The 26,627-nt window shown below is 37.0% G+C and overlaps 1 protein-coding gene and 1 pseudogene across 2 annotated transcripts in view; one reads left to right on the top strand and one right to left on the bottom strand.

Moving 5' to 3' along the window:
- The window catches only part of Txnl4al1 (thioredoxin-like 4A like 1), a 399,632-nt gene that overhangs the window by 117,002 nt on the left and 256,003 nt on the right, over positions 1–26,627 (bottom strand). For both annotated transcript variants that reach the window (XM_087636532.1, XM_087636535.1), the window contains one exon: positions 100–116. In XM_087636532.1, the coding sequence (XP_087492658.1) occupies positions 100–116 (17 nt within the window). The remainder of the gene's footprint in view (positions 1–99; positions 117–26,627) is intronic.
- LOC147996157 (NADH dehydrogenase [ubiquinone] flavoprotein 2, mitochondrial-like) lies at positions 12,307–21,625 on the top strand (annotated as a pseudogene).

Here is a 26,627-nt window from a genome sequence, read left to right as displayed (position 1 = left end):
ATTGTGTAAATGTACCACGTTTTCTGTATCCATTCCTCTGTTGTGGGACATCTGGATTGTTGCCAACTTGTAGATAGTATAACTATAGCTGCTATGAACATAGTGGAGCATGTGTCCTTGTTATATGTTGGAAAACCATTTGGGTATATACCTAGGAGTACAGCTGGGGTCTCAGGTGGTACTATGTCCAATTTCCTGATCAACTGCCAGACTGATTTTCACAGTGGTTGTACCAGCTTGCAATCTCACCAACAATGAAGGAGTATCCTCTTTTTCAACATCCTTGACAGCATCTGCTGTCACCTGAGTTTTCGATGTTCGCCAGAGTGGTGTAACGTGGAATCTCAGGGTCATTTTCGTTTTCATTTCCCTGGGGACTGTGGATTTTGAACATTTCTTTACATGCTTCTTAGCCAATCAAGAATCCTCAATTGAGAATTCTTAGTTTAGCTCTGTACGCCAATTTTAAACAGGGTTTTTGGTTCTCTGGAGTCTAATTTATTGAGTTCTTTGTGTATTTTGGATATTAGTCCTCTGTCACATGTTAGATTAGTAAAGATCTTTTCCCTATCTGTAGATTGTCATTTTGACCTATTCACAGTGTCCTTCACCTTACAGAACTTTCTCAATTTTATGAGATCCCAATTGTAAATTCTTGATCCTAGACTATAAGTCATCGGTGTTCTGTTAAGGAAATTTGCCCCTGGGCCAATTATTCAAGTATTTTTCCCACTTTCTCCTCCACTAGATTCATAGTATTTGGTTTTTAGTGAAGGTCTTTGATCCACTTGGACTTGTGCATTGTACAAGGACTTAAGAATGGGTCAATTTGCATTCTTCTACATGCAGACTACCCACTGAACCAGCACCATTTGTTGAAAATGCTGTCTGTTTTCCACTACATGGTTTTGGATTCTATGTCAAATATCAAGTAAACAAAGATGTGTGGATTCATTTCTGGGTCTTTAATTCTATTCTATTGATCTACCAGTACCATGTGGTTTTTATCACTATTCCTCTGTAGTATAGGTTGAGTTCAGGGATGTGGATTCCCCCAGAAATTATTTTTTACTGTTCAGAATGGTTTTTGCTATCCTGAGTTTTTTGTTATCCCAGATAAATTTGAGAATTGCTCTGTCTAGGTGAAGAATAAGGTTGGTATTTTGATGAGGATTGCATTGAATCTGCCGATTGTTTTTGGTTAATGGGCATTTTTACTATGTTAATCCTGCCAATTCATAAGCATGGATGAACTTTCCATCTTCTGAGATCTTCCTTGATTTCTTTCTTCAAAGACTTGATGTTCCTGGCATACAGATCTTTCATTTACTTGGCTATAGTCACACTATGGTATTCTATATTACTTGTGACTATTGTGAAGTGTGTTGTTTCCCTAATATCTCCTGGGAGACCACCTCTCTCTATGAAATTTGAATTACAGTATTACATAAAGGTGCAACCAGTGATTTGATAGGTACTGCAGGCTGAAGTGCCTTTTACATATGACAGTCAGAGAATTGAGCAGCTGGAAATCCAGAATTCTCAGATTTCTCTTTAGGGTTTGGGAGTTTTCTTCTCTTTAAACCTAGTAAAGACATTAGAGACAGATGTCAAATCTTACAGTGTCACTTAATCATTCTACAAATTATAATTATCTATAATAAAACAACGATTATTGGATATTATATTATTAGATCACAACTCTATTTTGTTTTTCTTTCCTATATTCTACATTGATTCACAATTCTGAAACATGAAATGTCCTGAAATATAATAAATATGTACTTTATGATTATGCTGAACAACTTGGAATTCATTATATAATAAAATAGGTGAGAACCAATGGAAAATTCTAAGAAAGAAAAGCACCCCATATTGTCTCAAGTAACAGTCACCTTGAGCTGCTATGTTCACAACCTGAGACTGATGAAAACATTTGTATTCACAGTTATGAAAGTCAGCCAGGCTAACATCAAGGCTACAGCTTCTTAGAACTGCCATACTATCAAATCATTGTGCTTGGTAAATAGTGGGAGAGGAAAGGCATCCCTTTTCCAAAAGCTTTGAAATTAAGACCTTATGCCCATGCAAGTTTGGGGATCTATTAATGGATCTCCCTTTCATTCTCACTATACTTCCAATTACATTTTTATATAAGGTTTGAATAAGACAAAGATGAAAACAATAGATATGTGAATAATAAGAAAAAGGTTTTGGTGACATGTAAAGGGATATTTTAATTGTAAATTTATGTGTTTATGTATTCAATTACATATAAAACAGGCATTAAAATAAACATTAGATAAAAATTAAATGAATAAACACATTAACTTTATATGTTTTTTAATTATTTTATTTATATGTCTTTCAAATGTTGTTCCACCACCCCATTCACCCTTCCAGAGTTTTCCCTCTTCCCCATACCCACACACCTTCTGCTCTTTGATTCTGAGAGGATGAACTTCACTCGAGTACTCCCCCACCCTGGGGTATCATGTCTATACAGGATTAGGCACATCCTCTCCTACTGAGACCAGACAAGGCAGCACACTGGACCTCTCTCCAATTCCTGGCTGTCTCAGTCAGCTGCTAGGCAGATCCTCTCAGAGGGCTGCTATTCTGAGCTCCTGTCTGCAAGCACAACATAACATCCATAGTACTGTCAGGGATTGCTGCCTGCCCATGGGATGCATCCCAATTTGGGCCAGTCCCTTGATCATTCCTTTAGTCTCTGCTCCATTTTTGTCCCTGCATTTCTCTTAGACAGGAGCAATTTTCAGTCGAAATGTTAGTGTCCTCATCCCTCCACTTGGAGTCCTATCTGACTACTGAAGGTGGTCTTTTCAGGTTCCATATCCACACTGTTGGGCATTTTGGCTGAGGTCATCCGTATTGAGTCCTGTATGACCTCCACATTCCATGTCGCTGGAACTTTCTAGAGATTCTTCCTAATCCCCACTCCTGGCAAATGTGTATTTCCATTCATTCTCTTAGCTCTCTGTGCATCTGTCTTGCCCCCCCCCCGCCCCATACCTGATCCTGCTCCCAATTTCCTCTGCCCCTCCCATTTTCCATGCAGGTTCTTCCATCCCTCTTCCTCCCATGATTATTTTGTTCCCCTTTCTAAGTGGGATATAATCATCCTTTCTTGAGCCTTCCTTACTGTTTAACTTTTAGTGTCTGTGGAGTGTATCATGGGTAATTTTTATAATATCCATTTAACAATAATTATATACCATGGATATCCATTTGTGTCTGGGTTACCTTGCTCAGGCTGACATTTTCTAGTTCCATTCATGTTATACTTGTTTTAAATAGCTGAATAGAATTCTATATTCCACTGTGTAAATGAAACACATGTTGTTTATCCATTCTTCAGTTGAGGGACAACTGAGTTACTTCCAGTTTCTGGCTATTGCAAACAAAACTGCTACGATCATAGTAGAGCACATATATCTTTTGGGTATATACCCAGGAACAGTATAGCTGCATCTACAGGCAGAACTATTTTCAGTTTTCTGAGAAACAGCAAACTGGTTTCCAGAGTGGTTGTACAAGTTTACAAACCCACCAGCAAAGGAGGAGTGCTCTTCTTTGTCAATATCGTGGTAGAATATGCTGCCACTTTAGATTTTGATCTTAGCCCTTTGTGATGCTTGTAAGGTGGAATCTCAGGTTCCTTTTGATTTGTATTTCTATGAAAACTAAGAATGTTGAGCATTTCTTTTTTTTTTTTCTTTTCTTTTTTTCGGAGCTGGGGACTGAACCCAGGGCCTTGGGCTTGCTAGGCAAGAGCTCTACCACTGAGCTAAATCCCCAACCCGAGCATTTCTTTAAGTGCTTTTCAGCTATTTGAAAATCCAGTGTTGAAGATTCTCTATTTAACTCTGTACCCTGTAATAGCTGTGATCTAATGCAGCTTGTATTATGTTAATTTGAATACACAAAATGGCGTGAGAATCTGCACATCTGAAAGCAAGACTCAGAGGGACCCTGTCCCCAGTTTGTTTTGATCATTAAATAAAGTTGCTGATGGCCAACGGCTGGGCAGGGAGACAGAGGCAGTGTCAAATTGAATATATTAATTAGGTTTTGCTACAGTATCCAATTTTGGGGGGGCTATTTGGATTTTTTGGAGTCTAGCATCTTGTGTTCTTTATATATTTTTGATATTAATCCTTTGTTGGCTTTAGAATTAGTGAAGATCTTTTCCAATCTGTTCATTGTCATTTTGTCCTAATGACAATGTTTCTTGACTTATAGAAGCTTTTCAGTTTCAAGAGGTCCCCGTTATCAATTGCTGATTTTAGATCTGAACCATTGGTGTCTGTTCAGGAAAATTTTCTCCTATCCCAATGCACTCAAGGCTATTTCCCTATTTCCTTTTTATTATATTCAGTGTTTCTGGCTTTATACTGAGGTCTTTGATCCACGTGGACTTGAGCTTTGTGCTAGGTGATAAACATGGATCAATTTACATTCTTCTACATTCAGACTACCAGTTAGACCAGCACCATTTGTTGAAGATACTTTCCTTTCTCCACTGTATGATTTCTGCTTGTCTAAAATCAAATGCCCACAGGTGAATATATTTATTTCTGGGCCTTCAGTTCTGTTCCATTGATCAACTTGTCTGTCTCTGCAGCAATACCATGTAGTTTTGGTCACTGATGTTCTATCCTTCAGCTTGATGCCAGAGATAGTGACTGCTCTAGAAGTTTGATTAGGGTTGAACATTTGTTTTGGCTCTCCTGTTTTTTTTTTTTTTTCATATGAAATTAAGAATAGGTCTTTCACTATCAGTAAAAAAAAATGGGTCAGGAATTTGATGGAGATCCCATTGGATAATGTAGATTGCTTTGGTAAGGTGTCCATTTACACTATGTTAATCCTACTGATCCATGAGCATAGGAGAGCTTTCCATCTTCTGATGTCTTTAATTTCTTTCTTCAGGGACTTGTCATATAGACCATTCACTTCCTTTGGTAGAGTAACACCAACATATTTTATATTATTTGTTGTTATTGTGAAGGGTATTGTTTCTCTGATTTCTATCTCAGCCCATTTTTCATTTGTATAAAGGAGGGCCGCTGATTTCTTTGAGATAAATTTATATGCACCCACTTTGCTGAAGCTCTTTATCATCTTTTGGAGTTCTCTGGTTGAAATTTGCTTATTACTTATGTATGCTATCATATCATGCACTTTATCTTTAAAGTGACACTTTGACTTCTACCTTCCTAATTTGTATCCCCTTGATCTTCTTTTGTTGTCCTTTTGCTCTAACTAAAACGTCAAGTACTATATTAATTAAGTAGGAAGAGTGTGGGGAGCCTTGTCTTATCCCTAATTTTCATGTGACCGCTTTGATTTTCTCTCTATTTAATTTGATGTTGGGTATTGTTTTGCTGTTTATTGCTATTATTATCATAAGTGTGAGCCTTGAATTCCTCATCTGTCCAAGACTTTTATACATAAAATAGTGATAGATATTGTCGAAGGTTTTTTCATCATCTAATGAAATTATCTTGTGATTTTTTTGAGTTATTTATATGGTGGATTACATTGATAAATTTTTATATATTGAACCATGCCAGCATACCAGGGATGAAAACTACTTGAGTGTGTTGAACAATGTTTTAGATATATTCTTGGATTCAATTTGTGAGAATTCTTTGGAGAATCTTTATTTTGATGTTCATAAGGAAAATAGGTCAGAAGTTCTCCCTTTTATGGGAGGGAATTTTTTGTGTGGCTTACATAACAAGGTAACTGTGGCCTAATAGAATAATTTGGGAGTGTTCCCTGAATGAAATGTCTCCATTTTCATTTCTGACTTTGTTAATTTGAATATTGTCTTGGTGCCCTTTAGTTAGTTTGACTAAAGGTTTACCTATCTTCTTAATTTTCTCAAATAACCAAATTTTGGGTTTGTTGAATCTTTGTATTGTTCTCTTTGTTTCTAATTGGTAGATTTCAGCCCTGGGTTTGACTATTTCCTGTTGTCTGCTCCTCTTGGGTGTGACTGATTCTCTTTGTTCTAGAGCCTTCAGGTATGCTGTTATGTTGGTAGTGTAGGATCTCTCCAATTGCTTTTTGTGGACTCTTTGTGCTATGAATTTTCTTCTTGGCACTGCTTTCATTCTGTCCCATATATTTGGGTATGTTCTACCTTCATTTACATTGAATTCTAGAAAGTCTTTAAATTTTTTTATTTCTTCCCTGAACAATTTATCATTGAGTAGAAAGTTGTTCAGTTTTCATGCATATGATACATATGTAGAATTTCTATAGTTTCTGTTGTTGTTGAACCCCTGATCTGATAGAATGCAAGAGGCTATCTCAATCTCCTTTTATCTATTGAGGTTTGTTTTGTGTCCAGATATGGTCAGTTGATGAGAAAGTTCTGTGAGGTTTTGAGAAGAAGGTACATTCTTTTACTTTGAGATAAAATTTTCTGTAGATATCTGTAAATACCCTTGGTTCATAATTTTTTTGTTAGTTTCATTGGGCCTTTGTTTAGTTTCTGTTTTGATTCCCTGCCCATTGTTATGAGTGGAGTATTGAAATTTCCCATTTTAATTTTGAGGTTCAGCATGTGTTTAAACTTTAGCATAGTTTCTCTTTCTACTGTGGTTGGCTTTACATTCAAGGCATGATGTTGAGAACTGAGACTTCATTTTTGCAGATTTTCTCTTTGATAAATATGAAGTCTCCTTCCTCATCTCTTTTGATTTATTTTGGTTGAAAGTCTATTTTATTGCATGGCTACTCCAACTTGTTTCTTGGCACTGTTTGCTTGGAAAACTTTTTTCCAGCCCTTTACCCTCCGATAGTGCCTACCTTTTTTGCGAAAGTGTGTTTGCTGTATGGAACAGAGTGATAGATCCTGTTTACATCCTCAGTCTGTTAGTCTGTGTCTTTTTACTGGAGAAATGAGTACATTAATGGTGAGATAAATAAATGACCAATGACTGTTAGTTCCTAAAATTTTTTTGTTGTTGTTTGTTCTATTATTGTGTGATTATTTTCTTTTGGGTTTGTTTTAAGATGATTAATTTCTTATGTTTTCTTGGATATAATTACCCTTCTTGTGTTGGAATTTTTCTTCTAGTGATCATTCTAGGTCTGGATTAGTAGACAGATATTGTTTCAGTTTTATTTTGCCATGGAGTAGTTGGTTTATCCATCTATGGCGATTGGGAGTTTTGTTGGGCACAGTAGTCTAGACTGGCAATTCTGGTCTCTTAAGTTCTTCAAGACATTTCCCCAGGATCCTCTGGCTTTTAGACAATCTGTTCAGAAGACAGGTGTAATTTTGATAGATCTGCCTTTATTTGTTACTTGGCATTTTCCCTTTACAGCTTTTAATCTTTCTTTCATCTGTATTATTTAGTATCTTGATGATTGCATGGCAGGGTAATTTTCGTTTCTGATACAATATATTTGTGTTCTGCAGGTTTCTTGTAAATATATGGCCATCTCTTTCATTAGGTTAAGGAAGTTTTCTTCTATGATTTTACTGAAGGTGTTTTCTGTCACTTTGAACTGGGAATATTCTCCCTCTTCTATTTTTATTATCCTTAAGTTTGGTATTTTCATTTTTTCCAAATTTCCTGAATGTTTTGGGTTAGGAACATTTTACACTTGGCCTTTTCCTTGACAAATGTATCCATTTACTGTTCTGGACTTGAAGAGAGTTTTGGCTCTGGCAGGGTGATGGGGATCAGGAAGGGTGAGGCAGATGCCAAATCTGCTGCGCTTTGTGATGTTCAGCTGGAATGAGGATTGGGGCAGGTATCTCACCTTTGTTCCTAGTTAGAACTGTCCTCCTGGGAGACAGGCAGGTCTGTCAGGTAAGGGAATGGCACACTGATCTACCACCACTCTATACGATTTTTTTGGTCAGGTTCACAAAAGAAATAAATAGGTTCAAAGCAACAAAGATGTTGATCCCTCTGCATGTTAGTCAGTTCTCTATCTCTTTGACAAATGCCTCAGATGAATAATTTAAAGGACATAGGATTTATTTTTGGTCGTTGTCCATCACGTTTTTGTGTAATTTTAAGACTTCCTAAAGCAGGCTTATACCACAGTGAAGAAACTACAAGTCCTACACTTTATATAAGGGCAAGAGTCAGACAATTTTAAAAATTCCTGTTAATTGATCTATTTGTTTACTAAAAGCCTGGAAAATATTCAGAAACTGCAGTAAAAGTTTCTCTAATGCCACCATATAATTAAAATTAAATAACACACTCAAAAGAGGATTTCACGCCTATTCAACATTTTAATATTCTAAGAATAACAGTTCTGGCCTCTAACTTGCCTTAAAAACAAACCAAGAAATGTTCTATCATTAAAGATTAATGAAAGCCTGGGGATACAGCTAAGTTTATAAAGTACTCTTTGAAAGAGTACCTACCTGGGTTCAATCTTGAAAATTCATATTATATTATATGTTAGAATCCAGATTTGTCATCCCAGCCTTGGGAGAGCAGATATAAACAGATTACTAGGCTTCACTAATTAAGAAAGTTAGTTTGTTTAGCAAGTTGATAATCACTGAATTCACACTTGTTTTAAAAGGTAGACAGCATTGGAACAATTAAACTGAAATGACCCTGTCTTCCCCCATGAACTCACACATGTGTACATGTCAACATGCACATATGTATATACATGCATATGAACACACACACATGTGTATATGCATATGTATATATGCATATATATATATATATCCTTCTTCATGCTTAATCTTCTCTATACTGTTGTTGAATTTATCAAATTTTCTGATGGACTATAATTTATAATCATTGCTATGATCCAGAGGATTTCTGGATGTCAGTTTTGAAGCATGCTCAGTGCTATGAATATGGTTTCAAGATGATGAAGATAATAACAGTCAAAAAAATGATTGTAAGAAAATTAGAGTGTTCTATAGTGAGAAGCAAAGAAAAAAGATTAGTATACATACTTACACTCTTAAAGTCATTGCCTAAAAACCATTAATTCAATTAAAAATGTTTGTATAACTCCCTAAAATGGTATATACTTCATGTCAAAGTCAAAATTGAAGTATTCAGATTTTTGAGCACTGATAGAAAATTGGTAAAATGGCCTAATAAAAATACAACTTGAAAATTTAAAAGAGTCATTACACTCCCTCAATGACACAAAAGTAGAACTAGATTATTATGTATTTAACATAATAATAAATTCTGTGTAAAAAGTCACATAAAGTCTGTGATATTAATTATTGATGTACCTCTTACCTGGGGTTGACCCACTGAGGAAATTCACAATTCCAAATGCACAGAGACTCCAACACATGGTTATACAGTCAGCTGTAGTCCATGATCATTTTAGGACTATTCCAAAAGGAGTCATATAGTCATTATCTTAATTATGAAGTAATTTGCATAAATTATTTCCTTCTTTTATTTGCTAAAGTACTTAATATTTCTCCCCTCTAATCCACAGGGAGCCAACCTATAAAGATCAGTACAGTTCAATAATTCATGGATAAATTTAGAAGCAACCTAAAGTCTCATTCAGATTCAGGCTATTTTGAAGATAAAATAATGTAATTGATTTAAAACTACCTTTGTCAGACATTCACGTTGCCTAATTACCTGTAACAGTATTAAAATGATTTAGCTGGCTATGCTAAAAAAGAATTTTATAAAAAATTATAGAATTCCTGTGTCGAATTTTTCTGTTGTCACTACCTATCATATGTACAAGATAAAATTTGATATTGGAATGAGTGTAAAGAAAGAAATCCATTATTCTATTCTTTAATAGTATCTGGTTGTCAGTAATTAAAAAGCTGGTTGTGATTCTTTGTATAAATGGCATTATATGAAATTTTAATATGAAAGTTTTTAAATCCAGATCTAATAATACATACCCATCATTCCAAGTTTCTGGAAGGTAAAGGCAGGTGTATGGCAAATGCATAGTCAACTTGTACAATTTAATAAGAGCCGTTCTCAAAATAAAAGCAAAGTAAAAAAGTTAAATACTTTAAAACAAAGTCAATTCTGTCCTATAAACTCATAAAAATTCTGGTGCCATAGTATCATACAATAGAATATACATTATTAGCATATGAATGATGTGTGTGAAAACATTGCTCAAATTACAAGCAAAGAGTTGATTGCTGATTATCTGATTCTAGACTTGAAAAACAAATTGCACACATAAGTAATTTTTCAATTTTGTACGATGGAACTCAAACCTCCTTTGATATTTTAAACTCTCTCCCCTTTCAAACTTATGTACATTAAAGACCTGTCATAACATTATACTGATTCAATTTTTTTAACAAAAGTCACAGTTTTCATATATGTGAAAACATATTAGGTCCCCAAAAATACATTTTAAATATACAGAGTTCAATAAAACATTTGCTATATTCAGAATTTAAAATATATATTTTCTCATTAGTTTTATACAATATCAGCATTTTCTTTTGTGGGGTATATTGTGGGAATGAGTGTTTGGTAAATTATAAGAGAAATAAAAAATGCTGTAGATGTATTGGCATAAAGGTTAATTATAGTTCTTGCTACCTTCTGTAACAAAGAGAAATGAGGCAAAGGTAACAGCTGCCAGTTTTGTTGAAACTGTGCTTTATAGACTTGAATAGTCACATATTAATTAATGGCTATGCCCTGCATTTACTAGAAGGACTGAGAATTAATACATAAAGCATTCATCATGCTTTCACAGAGAATGAAAATCACCAGATAGTATATAGAACAGAGTATATTCAGGAAGAGCTAGGTAATTTGTCTACAAAGGATGAAGAGGGTTGATTTCCCAAGGCTCAGAGCTATGCAATCCTCTGGCCATGCTGCAAATGATGCCATTTCAATTGCCATGACTGTGGGCTCAAGGCAATCCATCTTTGTGCCATTTAATTGTCTACACTATAAACCTTTGGCTTTTAACTAAAACAATTACATAAGTGTACCAGTGAAAGAACAAGCTGATTGCATGATTCGAGGAAAAAACCAAGCACCAAGAATTATTGACATTTTAAATTAATGACAGGAACTATTGGAGCAGTTTATTTTGATACTATGTGAGTAAGATTTCAGAAAACCAAACAACAACGAATTTACAACATTTTATGTGACTGAACTGTAAAGTAGGTTTTATTAGACGTTCCTGGAGAGACAACTGATACTACGAACAGACAAACTTCAAATAGTCAACTGATTTCTCCAATACCTACTTTTATTTCACTTTGGAAACATACTCAGTTTGGAGTAATGATAGAAGCTCAATATAAATCAGGATAAAATAATTTGTTTGATTAGTGGGGAAGATTTGGGCTAATTACTAGTGAATCAACTCTTAGAAATGCAGATTGTTCATTTGCACTTGCCACACAAGTCTTTCTATAATCCCAGTTTCTCAGGAAGCTAGAACAAGACAACACAAAGTCAAAGGCAGATTGGAAGTTTACCAAGATCCTGCCTCAATAACAAAAAAAAAAACAGTTTACATGCTAGATATACAGGTTGTTGTTAGAGGGTGGTATACATTTTTGCCTAAGAGCAGTAAGCCTTAGATTCAGTCCCCAGAATTAAAAGAAAACAGAATAAAACGTAAAAAAACAAGTAAACAAATAAAACAACAAAAATAAAATCTAATCATATTTCTTTTTGTGACCAAAGAATTAGCTTGACCTACTAGTAACTGAAATTCCCAACTCATGTAAAACAGGTTACCTTACTTATATCTGAAAGCGGTGCCAGAGGACAAAATGTGATAATTTGAAGCTACTAAATTGTGTGTGTGTGTGTGTGTGTGTGTGTGTGTGTGTGTGTGTGTGTGTGATGGTATGATGGACTGTAACCTACCAAGAGATAAAATTGAGTTAAAATGTTTATTAAATAACTTTCAACCTAGTAGAATATTAGACCTATAATCTTTTAATAAAATTATATATATTTATATATATGTGTGTGTGTATATATATATGCTACAAATATTGGAAATACTGAAAACAAAAGTCTTGTTCTACACATAAAGAAATTTATGTCTGTCTGAAGTGGGTATGGTGGCTTTAGTGATGGATATTTTGAAGATCAGTCAAAACTAACCTGAAAATACATTAGGGATGAAATTAGCAGAAAGTACAATAATATTATTTATCATCAAACTTTGTAAATTCCCCCAATGATGACTATATTATATTTTATCTCTGAGATCAGTACTGTAATGTTTGTATAATTGACATTGATAAACACTTATTTAAGAGTTAATAAGAGTGATAGAAATACTCAGATGAGTGAGGTGACGCACATAGCCAAGCAAGGAATCCTGCACGGGAACACCAGAGTTGATGCTGTTCCGTACATGAGAGGTGAGTGAGCCAGGCAGAAGGCTGTACTAATGAAATTTTATGTCATTGTTCATTCTCAACCAAGTCAGAACATGAAGGTGATAACATGCAAGTTAGCTCTTGTTCAGTTTATGAAACCAGTTGTAGTCATTGAAGAAGATGGAGAAAAAAAAAGACACAAAGAATATTTTCCTTTATACTTACATGGACAGCATTTGAAAGAGTGGTTTATACTTGTTTAAATGTTGAAAGGAAGTAAAATATTTTTAAAGTTTTACTAAGAGCCGGTGAGGAAAATGTTACTGTACTGTAGCAAAAGCAGCAGAAGTGTACAGGAGAGAGCGGAGTCTGAAGCATCAGCCAACTTAATAAGGACAGAGAATACTGAGAGTTAAGGCTGGTAGCAGTGAAACTCCACAAGTAGGTGAAGGCTATGACAACTTCAAGAATTTTAGTTTATCACTTGAATTTTTACACAGCTCTTCTTTAAAACTGTTGTTATGACACGAGGACATTAAAGTGAGAACTGAAATTCTATTTAGGGCTTAGGATGTATATCACCATGCTAAAAAATTCACAGGATGAAGGTTTTTTGAAATGCAAATAACTCTAAAAGTTCCGAAATTATTTCAACATTTAAATGTATTTGGCAGAATAATGATAAAAACAAAAATTCCAATCAATTATTCTGTTAAGTTGCCTTTAGGCTATTCTATATGTTCCTGGAACATAGCAAGACAATACCAGAGTATAGACTTTTATTTTACTTTTTTAATTTTATTTTCATAGATATTCTATGTATTTACTTTTCAAATGTTATCCCCTTTCCCCTCTCTTGCATGCCCCCTCCTACCTCCCCCTGCTTCTATAAGGATGCTCCCATTCCAACCAGCCCACTCCAACTTCAATGCACTCATTCCAAAACATGTTATTTATTTGCCATGTTATTTGCAGATGGATGTCTCCTGAGAGTCTGTGCCAGAGCAGACACAAATTCAGATGCTTGCAGTTAACCAACAGACTGAGGACAGGGACTCCGATGGAAGAGCTAGGGAAGGACTGAAGGAGCTGAAGGGGTTTGCTATCTGGTAGGAAGAATGCAGTATCAACCAACTAGACACCCCAGAGCTCCCAGGGACTAAACCACCAAACACAGATTACACATGCGGACGGGGACCCATGGCTCCAGATGCATATGTAGCAGAGGATGGCATTGTCTGGCATCAACAGGAGAAGCCCTTGTTACTGTGATGGCTCATTTTCCCAATGTAGGAAAATGCCAGGCTGTTGATGACAAGGTGGGAGGGTGATCATCCTCATAGAAGTAGGGGGAGGAGGGAATGGGAGAGAGGAGAACCAGGAAAGATAATAACATTTGAAATGTAAGTACATCAACTACCCAATAAAATAAAAACAAAGGGAGAGAAAATAAATATAAAATATCTTGAGTATATGCAGTTTCCACAAAATGGAAGAATTTAGCTGCAGTGTAAAAATTTTGTTTTGCAACAATAGAAAAGCTGAAAATATAAGATGAGAATCCATCTTGGCTACAGGGTTAGAAGCTCACCTGGAAAATGCTTTCAAAGATGAATGAAGTTTATTCCTTTGACTTGTTTAAAATATCTCAGCGATAATCACAGGTCAGTGTATGCAAAAGCATACAAGTTTCTAATCTTACTAAATGTCATCGTCCATTATTACATTTTCCATGTATGTATGTGTTGATTTTGGAAGACAGGCATGACATAGGATACAAGTTATAGTCAGAGAATAACACGTGTTAACCCATTTCTTCTTGTATACGGGTTTCAGGAATCATACTCTGTTGTCAAAATTTAGCGTCATATGCCTTTAACAGCTTATATACTTCACAACCCCAACCTTTTCGTGCAATGATCCATGGATATGAAATTGTTTGTTTGTTTGCTGACTTCATTGGGTTTTTTGTTTATTCATTTATTTCAGTGTTAAAATAATTCTGTGACCTTATTTTCCTGAATTCTAGAATGTTATTCTGTATTCTCCTTTTCTGAACTTTGTAAAAATTTAAAAATAAAATCCATGCTATGATGGCAAAATTAAAAAAAGAAAATGTAAATATAAGTAGGCTTATACATATGTAGAATAGATAGATAAATAGAAGACTGATAGATGTTAGATAATAGATGATAGAGATAGATACATGATAGATGGATGCTAGAAATAGATGATTGATAGGTAGGTAGATGATAGATAGATAGATAGATAGATAGATAGATAGATAGATAGATAGATAGATGCATACATACATACATGAAATAATTATTTTAAAAAGAGGCTTAAGATTTAAAGGAGAGGTGAGAGGATTATATGAGAGAATTTTGAGGGATGAAAGTAAGGGAGAATGTTCCAATTATAATCTAAATGAAATAAATTATATGAAGAAATAAAAATAAAACAAAAGAATTCATGATGGACAATGTTCCTTCCAGAAAACATTAATTATTAAACAAAACCCAAAAGATGCTCCACCATGGCACAGGGCCACATGTTCCACTGTGTTCATAACTGCCTTATTTGTCATAGCCAGAAGATGAAAACAACCGAGAGGGCCCACAATGGAAGAAGGGATACAGAAAATGTGGTTCATTTACACAATGGAATACTACTCAGCTATTAAGAACAGGACATCTTGAGGTTTGCAGGCAAATGGATGGAACTAGAAAATATTATTCTGAGTGAGGTAACTCACACCCAAAAATCATGCATGGTATGTATGTATGCATGAATAACTGGATATTAGCCAAAAAATGTACAGAATATCCAGGGTACAATCCATAGGACTCAAGAAGGTTAAAAGCCCAAGAGCCCAAGTAAGGATGCCTAAATCCTAATTGGGAAGGAGAAGAAGCATTCCTGGGGCAGGGATCAGAGGGAGGGTGGGACTTAGGAGAGCAGACAGGAAGGGGAAAGGGAGAACTTGATCAGGTATTGAGGGGGAGTGTAAAGCCCTGAGAACCAGCAGAAAGAATGTTAACAGGCAACTTCAGGACATATGAGGTGGGGGGTGGGGGTGGGGCTCTTGAATATACCAGAGACCTTCCGGACTCAAAGGAAGGGACCTTAGATGAAATGCCCAACAATGGGGAGACAGAATATATGGAGCCCACTTCTAGCAGAAAGACAGGACATCAAGTGAAGGATGAGGTTGCCATTCCATACTCAAAAATTCTGACCCAGAATTGTTCCTGTGTAAAAGAACTGCAGGGAAAAAATGGAGAAGAGACTGAGGAAAAGGAGGTTCAGTGACAGGTTCAGCTCAAAAAGGGACTCCAAGGCCTGATATTATTACTGATGCTATGGTATGCTTATAGAAAGGAGTCTAGCATAGCTGTCCTATGAGAGGCCCAACAAGCATTTGAAAGAGTCAGATGCAGATATTTGCACCCAACCAATGGACTGAGGCTACTGACCCCTGTAGTTGAACTATGGAAAGGTTGGAAGAAGTGGAGGAAGACGACGACCCTGTAGGAAGACTAGCCATCTCAGACACTGAGCCACCAGCTGACATTAGGTCCCTGACACATATACAACAGTGAACTGCCTGGCCTGCGGAAGTGAGAGAAGGTGTACTTAACCCTTGAAAGACTTTGAGGCCTCCGGGAGTGGGAAGTTTTATAGGGGGTGGGGGGGCATCCTCTTGGAGGTGGGGAAGGAGGAATGGGATGAGGAACAGTGGGAGGGCAGACTGGGAGGATGATAACAACTGGAGTGTAAAAAACGTTTAAGGAATAATAATAAATATTTTAAAAACTCTTGGCAAAAAGCAGACATGGGGAAAAAAAGAAATCTACCATGCAGTCTATGTTAATGGTATTTATCTCACTTACCCAACATAAATACATAAAACCTTATTGCTAAAATCACCACAGACTTTTGTTGAAGGACAAAGAAAAATAAATCTCAAAGTAAGTGGGAACCATCCTCTTTTTTGGTTATCTTTCACAGCAGCAGAACATGCTACGTAGATCAGTATATGAGAAAAGGTCCTCAGTGGCCTTACATGGTGCTAGACTCTATATGCTGCAGTAGAAACCTGGCATGCAAGATGTCAACACTTGTGTAATATCCGCAGTACTGCAGTGTAGTACTGCTCTGTGTTTACAACTGATACCTGCTCCACATTGAGAGGTCTCATGTTTAATACTACAATTCTAGAAAATTGTCAGTGACAATGGAGGTCATAAGGCTCTAGAATGTACTCTAGTAATGTTACTTTGGTAAACTGACATGGTTTCCATACCTTGTAAATATTCAGTTTTATAACCAGAGTCCTAAACTGTTAACCACACTGGTCACAGAATCTTTTTTTCCTAGTGAGTAGTAGTCAATAAAGAGATACAAAACTTATCGAAGTGTTAACAATGAAAATAAGAGACTGAATGCTTAGTGTTAAATAGGACATTCATATTTGTCTCTCAGTCACTAAGGTTAAGGGAATATCTCCAAAGAGACAGAGAGATATAAGACGAGGATTTGAGTGGTGTGTAAATTACTGTCCTTACACGAGATTATCCTTTCAATTGTGAGTGCAAAATCAATAAGTCTTTTAAAACAACAGAAATATTTTATTTTACAATATAACTAGATTTATACTTTTAAAAACTATTTCAAATACGTTAAAATAATACAAGCAATACAATCTTCAAAACTAGTTAGAAGACAAGTTATATAGATGTTTAAGACATTTCAGTATGTGTTTTGAAAATAGTAAATGGATTCTCTTGTCAAGTTTGTAAAAACTGTAACTGAAATTGTATGACAAATTTACATGTCTATTGATCTAGCCAGACACTACTTCATCATAAAATATCCTCTTTACATTCAGAACTAGCCTAGAGCAGCCAGGATAGAAGAAAGTTGTGGTTGTCCATGTTCTGAAGACATACAAGGAATTTACACAAGACAACAGTGCAAAATGGTGCTTGGGGGGACCTTATTTGTACATCGAGATACTCCCGAGAATTACCGAAATACTCCATTTTATTCCATGCCAGAAAATTATAAGATAATGGAGGCCATAATTAAAAAAAAAACAAAAAACAAAAAACGAAAAACAAAAAACTACCCAGTAGGCATAAGCAGCTAATGTGCTTCCTATCCTGGAATTAGCCCGGGGGCAGAGTGGATGGCTACCCATCTCTGCTGTGAACAAGGTGTCGGAAGTGTTAGAAGTACATCCACTGAAAGTACAGGAAATAGCAAGTTTTAATGTAATGTATAATTGAAAGCCAGGTGGGATGTGCCGTATTCAGGTCTGCACTATTACCCTTGCATGCTTGACGTTCTGACAGCATTAGAGACCCTTCAGTGAAAGCTTGGAATAAAGGGTTGAGGGACTACCCCTGACAAACTATTCACTGTTACAGAAACTGAATGCTTAAGGGCCTGTAAATGCACCAATGATTCAAATAAATGACAACTACTGCGAGGCTGTGAAAGGTACCCTGCCTCCACAGGCCCACATCTAGCAACCACGTTGGGCTCAAACAGCAACAGACACAACACTAATAGATCTTCAAACTGTGGAGACAAGCAACCTGTCCTTTCCTGCTTTGCTTTCAGTCAGCGCCATGGCATGGACTTGGACAAGCTGAAGGGACAACTGAAGCCTCCCGGCCAGAGCTGCTCTCTAGTGTTGGTGGACGGTCCCTCTAGCCCCTGTGTAAATACCGACAGTCCGAAACAGGTGTTGGCAAACACTCTCTAGAACTCCTTAAAATGAAAAGAAAACTTAGTAACACAACAGCCACTTAAAAGCCACAGGGCGGCTGCCAGTTCTTAAATCCGCTGGAAGGCTTAGCATTTTGGACCTCTGTGGGATCCCCGAAAGCTGATAGGCCAAGGGAAAGTTCCCATTGGACAAAGTGTTTCTCCTCTTTTCTGTCATGGGCAATTCAACATCGCATAAAAATTTCCCCAGGCCAGGGAGATATGTGCCGTACTAAAATCCCATGGAAGCAAAATAGCCAAAAACAAGCCTTCTTGTTTTGAGACAAAGTCCTTCCGATAAGGCCATGCATGGCCAAGCACAATATTTATAGCCCATACTCATGGACCCGAGTAGCTTCTCTCATCAAAAACAGATACCCAAGAAGGAAAACCACTTTCCCATGAATTTTTGCTGATCTTAGCCACAATTCGGCAATGCATAGGGTCATCTAAAATAGGACAGTCTGATAGCAACACAGCTACCAAGTCCCCTCAGTCAGATAAGCCCAAAGATCAAGGTCCTAAAAACCACCCCTACCTCCTTACACTTCAGAGAAGACACTAAACAAACCAAACTGTCTGCTCTTCCTGCCCCTTCCTCTCCTACCCAAGGGCAGGGCTCCATTAAATTATCAAAGGAGTTTTCACCTACCTTTCCCCTTATTCCACCTCCCCCATCCAACTAGAGAGAGATATTTTTCAAGCCTTAGAGGTAGTTCTTACCACCCAACCAGAAAGAGACCACATTAAGATAGAGGATATTACCTATAAAGAAAGTAATGCCCAAAGAGACCCTAAAAAACACTCCTCCAAATCTCCACCAATTCTAGGGGCCACTGTTAGATTTAATACTCCCTGCCTTGATTGGCTCTCCAACAAAGCCATCCGGGTCCCGTAATGGCCTCTTTCAAGAGGGAAGCTTAGAGTCCTCATACAGCTTGTAGAATGGCTGGTGCTACAACACATCTGCACCTCATGCAGTCCGTGGAATACCCCTGTGTTCGCGATAAAAAAGAGGTCAGAGGGATGGAGATCATTACAAGATTTGAGGGCAATTAACAAAATCATATGAGCCTGGGGCTCCCCACAAAGGTTCCCACACATCTCAGCCATGCCTCCCAAAGTCTCCTTATTAGCAATTGACAGATCTTCATTTTAATGAGGTACCTAAAGGCCTGGAAGATTAGCCAATTAGCCTTACTTCCCATACACCGCTCCCTACAAAAGGTTTTTAATCTCAGGCCCGCCCTAAGAAATCGGGGTACGGTTTTATTCACCCACTTTCCTCCATTACAATAAATGCCTTAGAACCATAGACTGTTTCTTTTGTTATCAGGAGCTGTAGAGAAGTCCTTTGCTTACAGAGCCACACACTAATTTGTGGAAGGCCTCTCTATGTTCCTAGCTATGACTGCCATTAAGCCAAGCCTACAGTCACCAGCTGACAGCCAAAGATTCCCTGTGGGACCAGCTGAAGTTCCCCCCTTTTCCCTAAGCCCGAGTCAGGATCCAGTCCTCGGGCCCCCACTTTGTTCTCAGCTCTTCCCCAGCGTCCAGCAGTGCCTGAGTGTCCAAGAGCCTGGGAACCAGACGGCTCCAGGTCTAGTCAAAGGCCCTAGGACCCTCTGTCATCTTGCCTCAGACTGTGCTTCCCTACTCTTGGAGCCATGTTCGTGTGGCTTCCCACAGCCCCACACCCGACACCCGCACTGTGGTCAAACTTCCCATGTCCTGCCTCACCAAGCAGCCAGGCCTGGTGGCTGAGCTGGTGCAGGACCCTAACCCCTAACACCATTAATAATGACTGCTTTTCACCCCCTCTGGCCCGGACTGTGCTATCAAGACTCTTTTCTTCTTTTGAGCTTTTCTTCAACGTTGGCCTTTTCATCTGCTTCCAATCTACATTTGGGATTTACCAGTCAAGAAAAAACAAGCAGGACAAAGCTGAGCGTCTGCTAGACCACATAGCTGTAGCACTGCAGAGCAGGCCCCTCCCTGCGCCCACCCTCCCTGCACCCCCACCCCCTGTGCCCACCCTCCCTGCACCCACCCTCCCTGCACCCCCACCCCTTGTTCCCTTCTCCTAGGCCAGCCAAAGAAAATAGAAAAACACACCAGAGACCCAGAAGTTTTCAGGCTTTGTTTAAATGCTTGTTCTCTCTAACAAGGACACCTAAGACAATGTTTGTGCTTCTCGGTTCAAAAATTTTCATCCTCCTTTATTTAAATGTTTATTTTCTCCCTAGCATTTGTGATTTATGTCAAAAAATTTTCCATTTCTTTAAATTTTCTTGAAGATTCAAAAGTCATCTAATCTACTCCCACAGGTCAAACCAACTATACTGATAACCATTATTTAATCCTTAATTAATAACCAATTTCCTTTACAGACAAGCTGTTACTGCTTATCCCAGATACATAATTAACATGATATTTCCTTCCTCAGCCTTCCAAAGTGAACTTAAAGGATGCCTTCCAGGACAAAACTCCTCTAAAACCCTTCATTTTCTAGGGTCATAACAACAAACCATGATGTGTTCCCAAGCAAACCATCATAGGCTTAACAAATGCAGACATCCCCCTGCTGGGTTCTGCTCTTCTGTTATGTTCACCCTACATGTTTTTCTACAGTGCTCCCATCAATCAATGGAGACTGACTGTTACCAACCTAGGAGACAGTTATTCTAATGATACCCCACTCTTATAAAAAGAAAAGGTACCCTGATTCCTGATTGAGATAGGTCAAATCCCCTGGAACCCTAGGGTATGGCAGGAGCATTCCTAGTCTCCCTGGAGATCAGGCCCCTCTCACATAGCTACAGCCACCCCCTCCTCAGACCCCGGTAGAGGGTTTGAGACAGATCAGTCATGTAAGGCAATGCCCCAAGACCACAGAGGTAGGCCTAGACAGATCAGTCACATAGAAACACGATCACACACCCAAATATGTAGATGAGTTACTCCCAAGCTCTCAGGACAAACCAATAGAAATTACCTGCCGTCAGACCCTGACCCATTCCAATATTGTATTTAAGAATCCTATTCAGAATGATTAAAGGTGTGCAGGAATTACTCCATCGTCTGAGAGCTTCTGTCATGAAAGCTGTAACACTTGGAGATGGGGAAAAAAATCTCTCCAGAAACTCCCCTGCTAGTCTTCTGCTGGCTCAGCCCAGCCTGAACTGAAGTGGCAGCTGCAAAAAATGGAGGCAGAGCAGCACCAGCAGTGGAGGTGGCCACAAAAGCAGTTCCCTACCCTGCCCGAGTTCTCTCCCCTTCTTCAGAACCTGTGAGCCTAGCCGGATCAGAGATCTCCTTGGAAAGCCTCCAGTGTGCAGACCCACCAACTGCTATGAGAATTTGAAACCCAAGGTTATTGATGAAATTACTACTGAACTCAGAACTGGGAAAGTTCCAAAATCTGGGCAAAGAAGTGTCTGCCTCTACTGGGAGCCAGCTGGGGATCTTACTTCTTTCACTGAACCAAATAACCTAGCTTTGGTGTAGGAGAAAGGCTTTAACTTCTATTCACCTGTAGAGATGTCATTGGAGAAATAAAATATGAACTTATTACATAAACATATCCTCTTTATTTTTCTAGTACCTCTAGTTATGCATTTTTTATGGTGAATTCTTTTCCTTTAATAATTGGTTTTCATGATCTGCTATGATAGAGTATTATCACCAATTGGTGCTTTAAAAGTAAGAGTAGTGAAAGTCATTACACAGAGTCAGAGCATTAGTGCTTCACTGATAGACTATAACAGAAAGACCCTAATGGCAGATAAAAAAAAATCTAGGTTTTATTTCATTTTATTAAGTTAAGAGCCACTGAATTTGAAACGGGAAAAAAGCCAGCCACAGATTACTCATTATAGCTCAAATAAATTAAAGTGCTAATTTCATATTTCTCTAATCACATATTCATTCAAGATTCTTCTCATTTGCTGACTTCCAAGACTGGCATACATAATTTCACTATGCATCAGAAATATGGAAGGCTTTTCCAAAAAGAATCCACTTTTATTGTAAATGAATCTATAAAATAATAATATCCAGTTTCCTGAAATGCTTAGCCTATAAAGCAAAAATTTTAGATGGTAAAATGTATAATATTAGGTCTTAAATTGAAATGAGAATATGGAACCTTGCACAAGGGCATCTTCTTGCAATGGCAATAAATATGAGGCATGTGATAAGATCCACCATTATTATGATAATGCAGACAAATAAAAAAAGTAGTCTAGTCCATGTTGCTAATAATTTCGAGTGAGGCAGGAAAAGAAATGCAGATGTTTTCAGATAGAGAACCAGAGGAAGTATTCTCTTCAGTGCTCCTTTTCTTTGAAGAAAAGCATTTGATTGGGATCTGCTTACAGTCCACTATCATGATGGGTAGCATTGTGGCATGCAGACAGACATGGTGCTAGTGAGGTAACTGAGGCTTCTACATCTAGATCCTTAGGGAGCAGGAAGACTAAGACTAGCATTGGCTGGAGTTTTGAAATCGCAAAGCCCACCCTCTATGACAGTCTTTCACCAACAAGGTCATATTTTTCTCCAACAAGGCCTCATCTACTGCTACAAGGCCATACCTTCTAATTTCTCTCAAGTGGTACCCCTCCCTCATGACCTAGTATTGAAATACATGAGGCCATGGAGGCCATTCTTATTCAAACCAATGCAGAAAGCAAAATAAAAATTCACTGAGATATAATTGTTGCTTTGTTCATAGTTAAAGTTATTTTCAGGACACCATGTAAATTATAAGAACGATGATTTATACAAGAACTGCTTTAGTCTGTAGTATGCAGTAACATAACTTTAAATAGTTTATTCTTTTGTACAGAGTCTTTAGTTATTTAAATATAAAAATAGGGTTGGCAGGAAGGCTCGGTGCTGAGACTGGAGTACTGCACTTGATCTCTAGGTGCCACAGCTCTAGGATGGAATGGAATCCCAAATTTCCTCTGACTTCTGCACAAGTACAACCCACGTACACCGAATAAAAATGTAAAAATAAATTAACTTACTTTTTAAAGCAGGGCTAGGGAGAAGAGTCAGTAGTGACCCGTTACGTTCAATGAGGATCCCAAGTTCTGTTATAGATCAGGCCGTTCACAACATTGGGTAACTACAGCTCTAGGTGTTGTCAATCTCCTTTTTAGACTTCTAGATCTAGTACCAGTATCGCCTGCATATATCAACATTCTAACATGTATACATTATTGAGAATGTGTTTTAAATCTTTACAGAGAGAAATAAAGACATTATATTAATGACCCAAAATTGTATTGTAACATAAAGACACACAAATTCTACATTAACAGAATGTTGTACTTTGATAATTTCATTAACATATGGGAAAGGTGTTTTTCTATTACAGTGTTCACTGTTCTCTTCAAGTCCTGTTTTAAAGTTGTATAAAAAGTATATATTTCATGTGCCTTTGTTCACAGGCAATTTTTTACTCAGTGTACCTATGATTCACTCAGGATGTAGTTATCCATAATTGTGTGTGTATGTATATATACACACACAAACACACCCCCCACACACACATGCACGCACACAAAAACACACACACAATATATGTATACACACACACACACACACACATTGGGCATACAAATATATCACAGTTCATTGTTTCTTTGATGAACAAACTTTACTTTCCATTTATTTTATGTGTTTTGGTGTTTTTTGCCCACACACGTATCTGTGCATTGTGTGTGTGCAGTGTTTCTAGATACAAGAGGAATCAGATCTCTTCAAACTGAAGTTAGTGACAATTGTGAGTTGCCATGCAAGTGTTGGGAGTAGAACAGAGCTCTTTTCAGGAGAAACAATTGCTATTAACTGCAGAGGCATCTCTCCAGTCCTAGGGAAAATGACATATAGTAGTTTCTAATTTGATCTCTTATAAATATCTGAATTAATGGTCTTCAGTGTTTCATGAAATATTTTTAATTAAAGAGTGGGTTTATTATGCATAGGAAGTAGCCAATCTTATAAAAAAATCATGTGTTTAGATTCACATTATTGTATATCAGAAAGGTGGGAAAGTTTACTGCATTTCATTATTCAGAAGTACAATGTTTATTTCTTATCTCAACCTTTAAAATTGATATTGTGAATTGAAATAATTTATATACAGAAATTTACACGCTACATATTAATTACCATCTACCCATTAATTACACATCTAAACATTAATACATTTTTGGGGCACAGGGTAACTCGGTTTTTTTTTCACTCATAAAGACAGATTTATGTATTTATGAACCCAATTTAGAAAAAACCTACATAATACAGGATAAATTTCTTATCTCAAAATTTGTGACTTGATTCTGTCTGTAAAAGTATTTTCCAAATTAGGTGATATTTAAGACTTTAATATTTAAAACAGGGTTTTTCTTGTAAAACCATTTTAAGTTCACATCAAGGCTTATACTTTGAAGGATCACAGTACTTTCTATTTCTACTGTTATAACAGCCACACCTGACACGTAAGTCACCTTCTTTAATACATAAATATCCTCTTGAATGCTATTAATTCCACATAATGATTGTCCTGTTGTTGTAGTCATATGACCACAAATTATATTGTTTATTTTAGGATATGGCTTTAATACTTAATAAAGAAATTGTTTTTAATGCTTCTGTGCTCTACAAAATTATTTTTAGCATGTAATAGAATATATATTTTGATAACATAAAGTTACCTTTGTTTCATTATTTCTTCAATAGTTCAAGTCAATGTAGTGTTTTTTACATTATTTGTTTCCCTTTAAGGGACTGTATACTAGGAATAAAATTACTTCAGAAAACTTGTGATTCTATCCATGGTTTCACAATCTGTTATCTGAAATGCAAACTGGTTGATTCACAGTCTCAGTAGCTTCTGGCTTCCAGTGCTTTTGTGCATATATAATTATGTATTTTAAGACATAGACAAATTCAGAACCCTTACACAATCTAGAAGGAGGTTTTTCTTTTTCTTTCTTTCTTTTTTTTGCAAATCATAGTTTATTTAATTTCTTTACATTGGGTATAATTATAATAGTTATTTAATATATAGTACAGTTTAAAAGCCTGCCATTTGCTACAATATAATGATGTCTTCCTAATTAATTATTCATACACTCAAACATTTTATAGTTGTGTGAACGTTAGATATTATGCTGTATCAATATCCTATTGTAATCTAACTAATTGACAAAAGGATCAAGAGAAGGATCTGTCGTGCTAAAATATTTTTATTTGAAGATCTAAGTTTATCAATTACTGGTGAAATTATTTTGCTGATGTTTGTTGTTATGGTGTTATAACAAACAAATAAAAATTCGAAGAGTTTAAACAAGGTCAATATACTGTTGGGATGTCCTAGAAGACAAGAATCTAACGAGTCTAAAATGCCAGCTTTTCTTTTACAAATTTCAGAGTACAGTTGATTTATTTCTCTTTTCTCAGCTTTAAGCCCACTCCTTTCCTGATTCATACTGCAGCCATCTAACAAGGATTCTCTCAGCACATCTCTGCTTTTGCCACATCTATTTGCCTTCCTGCTGGAAGGTACCTTGCATTCTGGCCAAGAAAGCACATCCAGAGCCATTCCTAACTATAAAATATTTAGCAACATATGCAAGACCTTTTAATTGGCAGGCATAGCAAGTACATGGATGAAGATTAATTGTTTCCAAGTCTCCATTGTTCAGCCTACCACAGTTAATTACAGTATCTATGAAACAGGAGCATACAGTAAACATTTAGTTGATCAGTGTTCTAAAGATTTAGCTGTTCTCTTGTAGATGTTTAATTTTAACCTGTTATTCACATCATTCAATAATTAGACCTTTTTTATTTTAAAAGATCCAAAATTCTTACGATGCCTTACAAGTTTCTTCATCAGCCTGTGATCTCCAGTCTAAATTCTGTGTCATCAAATATTCATAGTATTCGTAAGAAATAACTGTGTATACAAAAAATGTGGTCGTTTACTCAATGGAATACTACTCAGCTATTAAGAACAAGGACATTCTGAGTTTTGCCGGCAAATTGATAGAATTAGAAAATATCACCCTAAGTGAGGTAACTTAGACCACAAAACCATGAATAGTGTGTACTCACTACTGAGAAGTAGATATCAGTCAAAAAGAAAAGGTACATAATACCCAAGATACAGTCCACAGAACTCAAAAAGTCAACAAGCTGAGGGCCCAAGTGAGGATACCTCAGGTCTACTTGGGAGAGAGAAGAAAGCTATCGTAAGGGGGAAGGGAGGGAGGCTCCTGGGAGTGAAAAGGGTCAGTGGGAGCGAAGAGGAGAACATGATCTTGTATTGGGTGATGGGAAAGGACTGAAGCCTTGAGACCAGCAGAAAGAATGGAAATAGGCAACTTCTGGAGGTAGGAGGTTGGGGGTACTTTCCAGAATGTTCCAGAGACCTGGGACATGAGACACTTTCAGGATTCAAAGAAAGGGAGGGGCCTTAGATAATATGCCCTAA

The sequence above is a fragment of the Rattus norvegicus genome, chromosome 2, assembly GCF_021556685.1.
Source record: "Rattus norvegicus strain SHRSP/BbbUtx chromosome 2, alternate assembly SHRSP_T2T, whole genome shotgun sequence".
In the NCBI taxonomy this organism is placed as follows: Eukaryota; Metazoa; Chordata; class Mammalia; order Rodentia; family Muridae; genus Rattus; species Rattus norvegicus.
The sequence above is the reverse complement of the archived record's forward strand: the minus strand, read 5'-3'. Positions and strand labels throughout refer to the sequence as shown.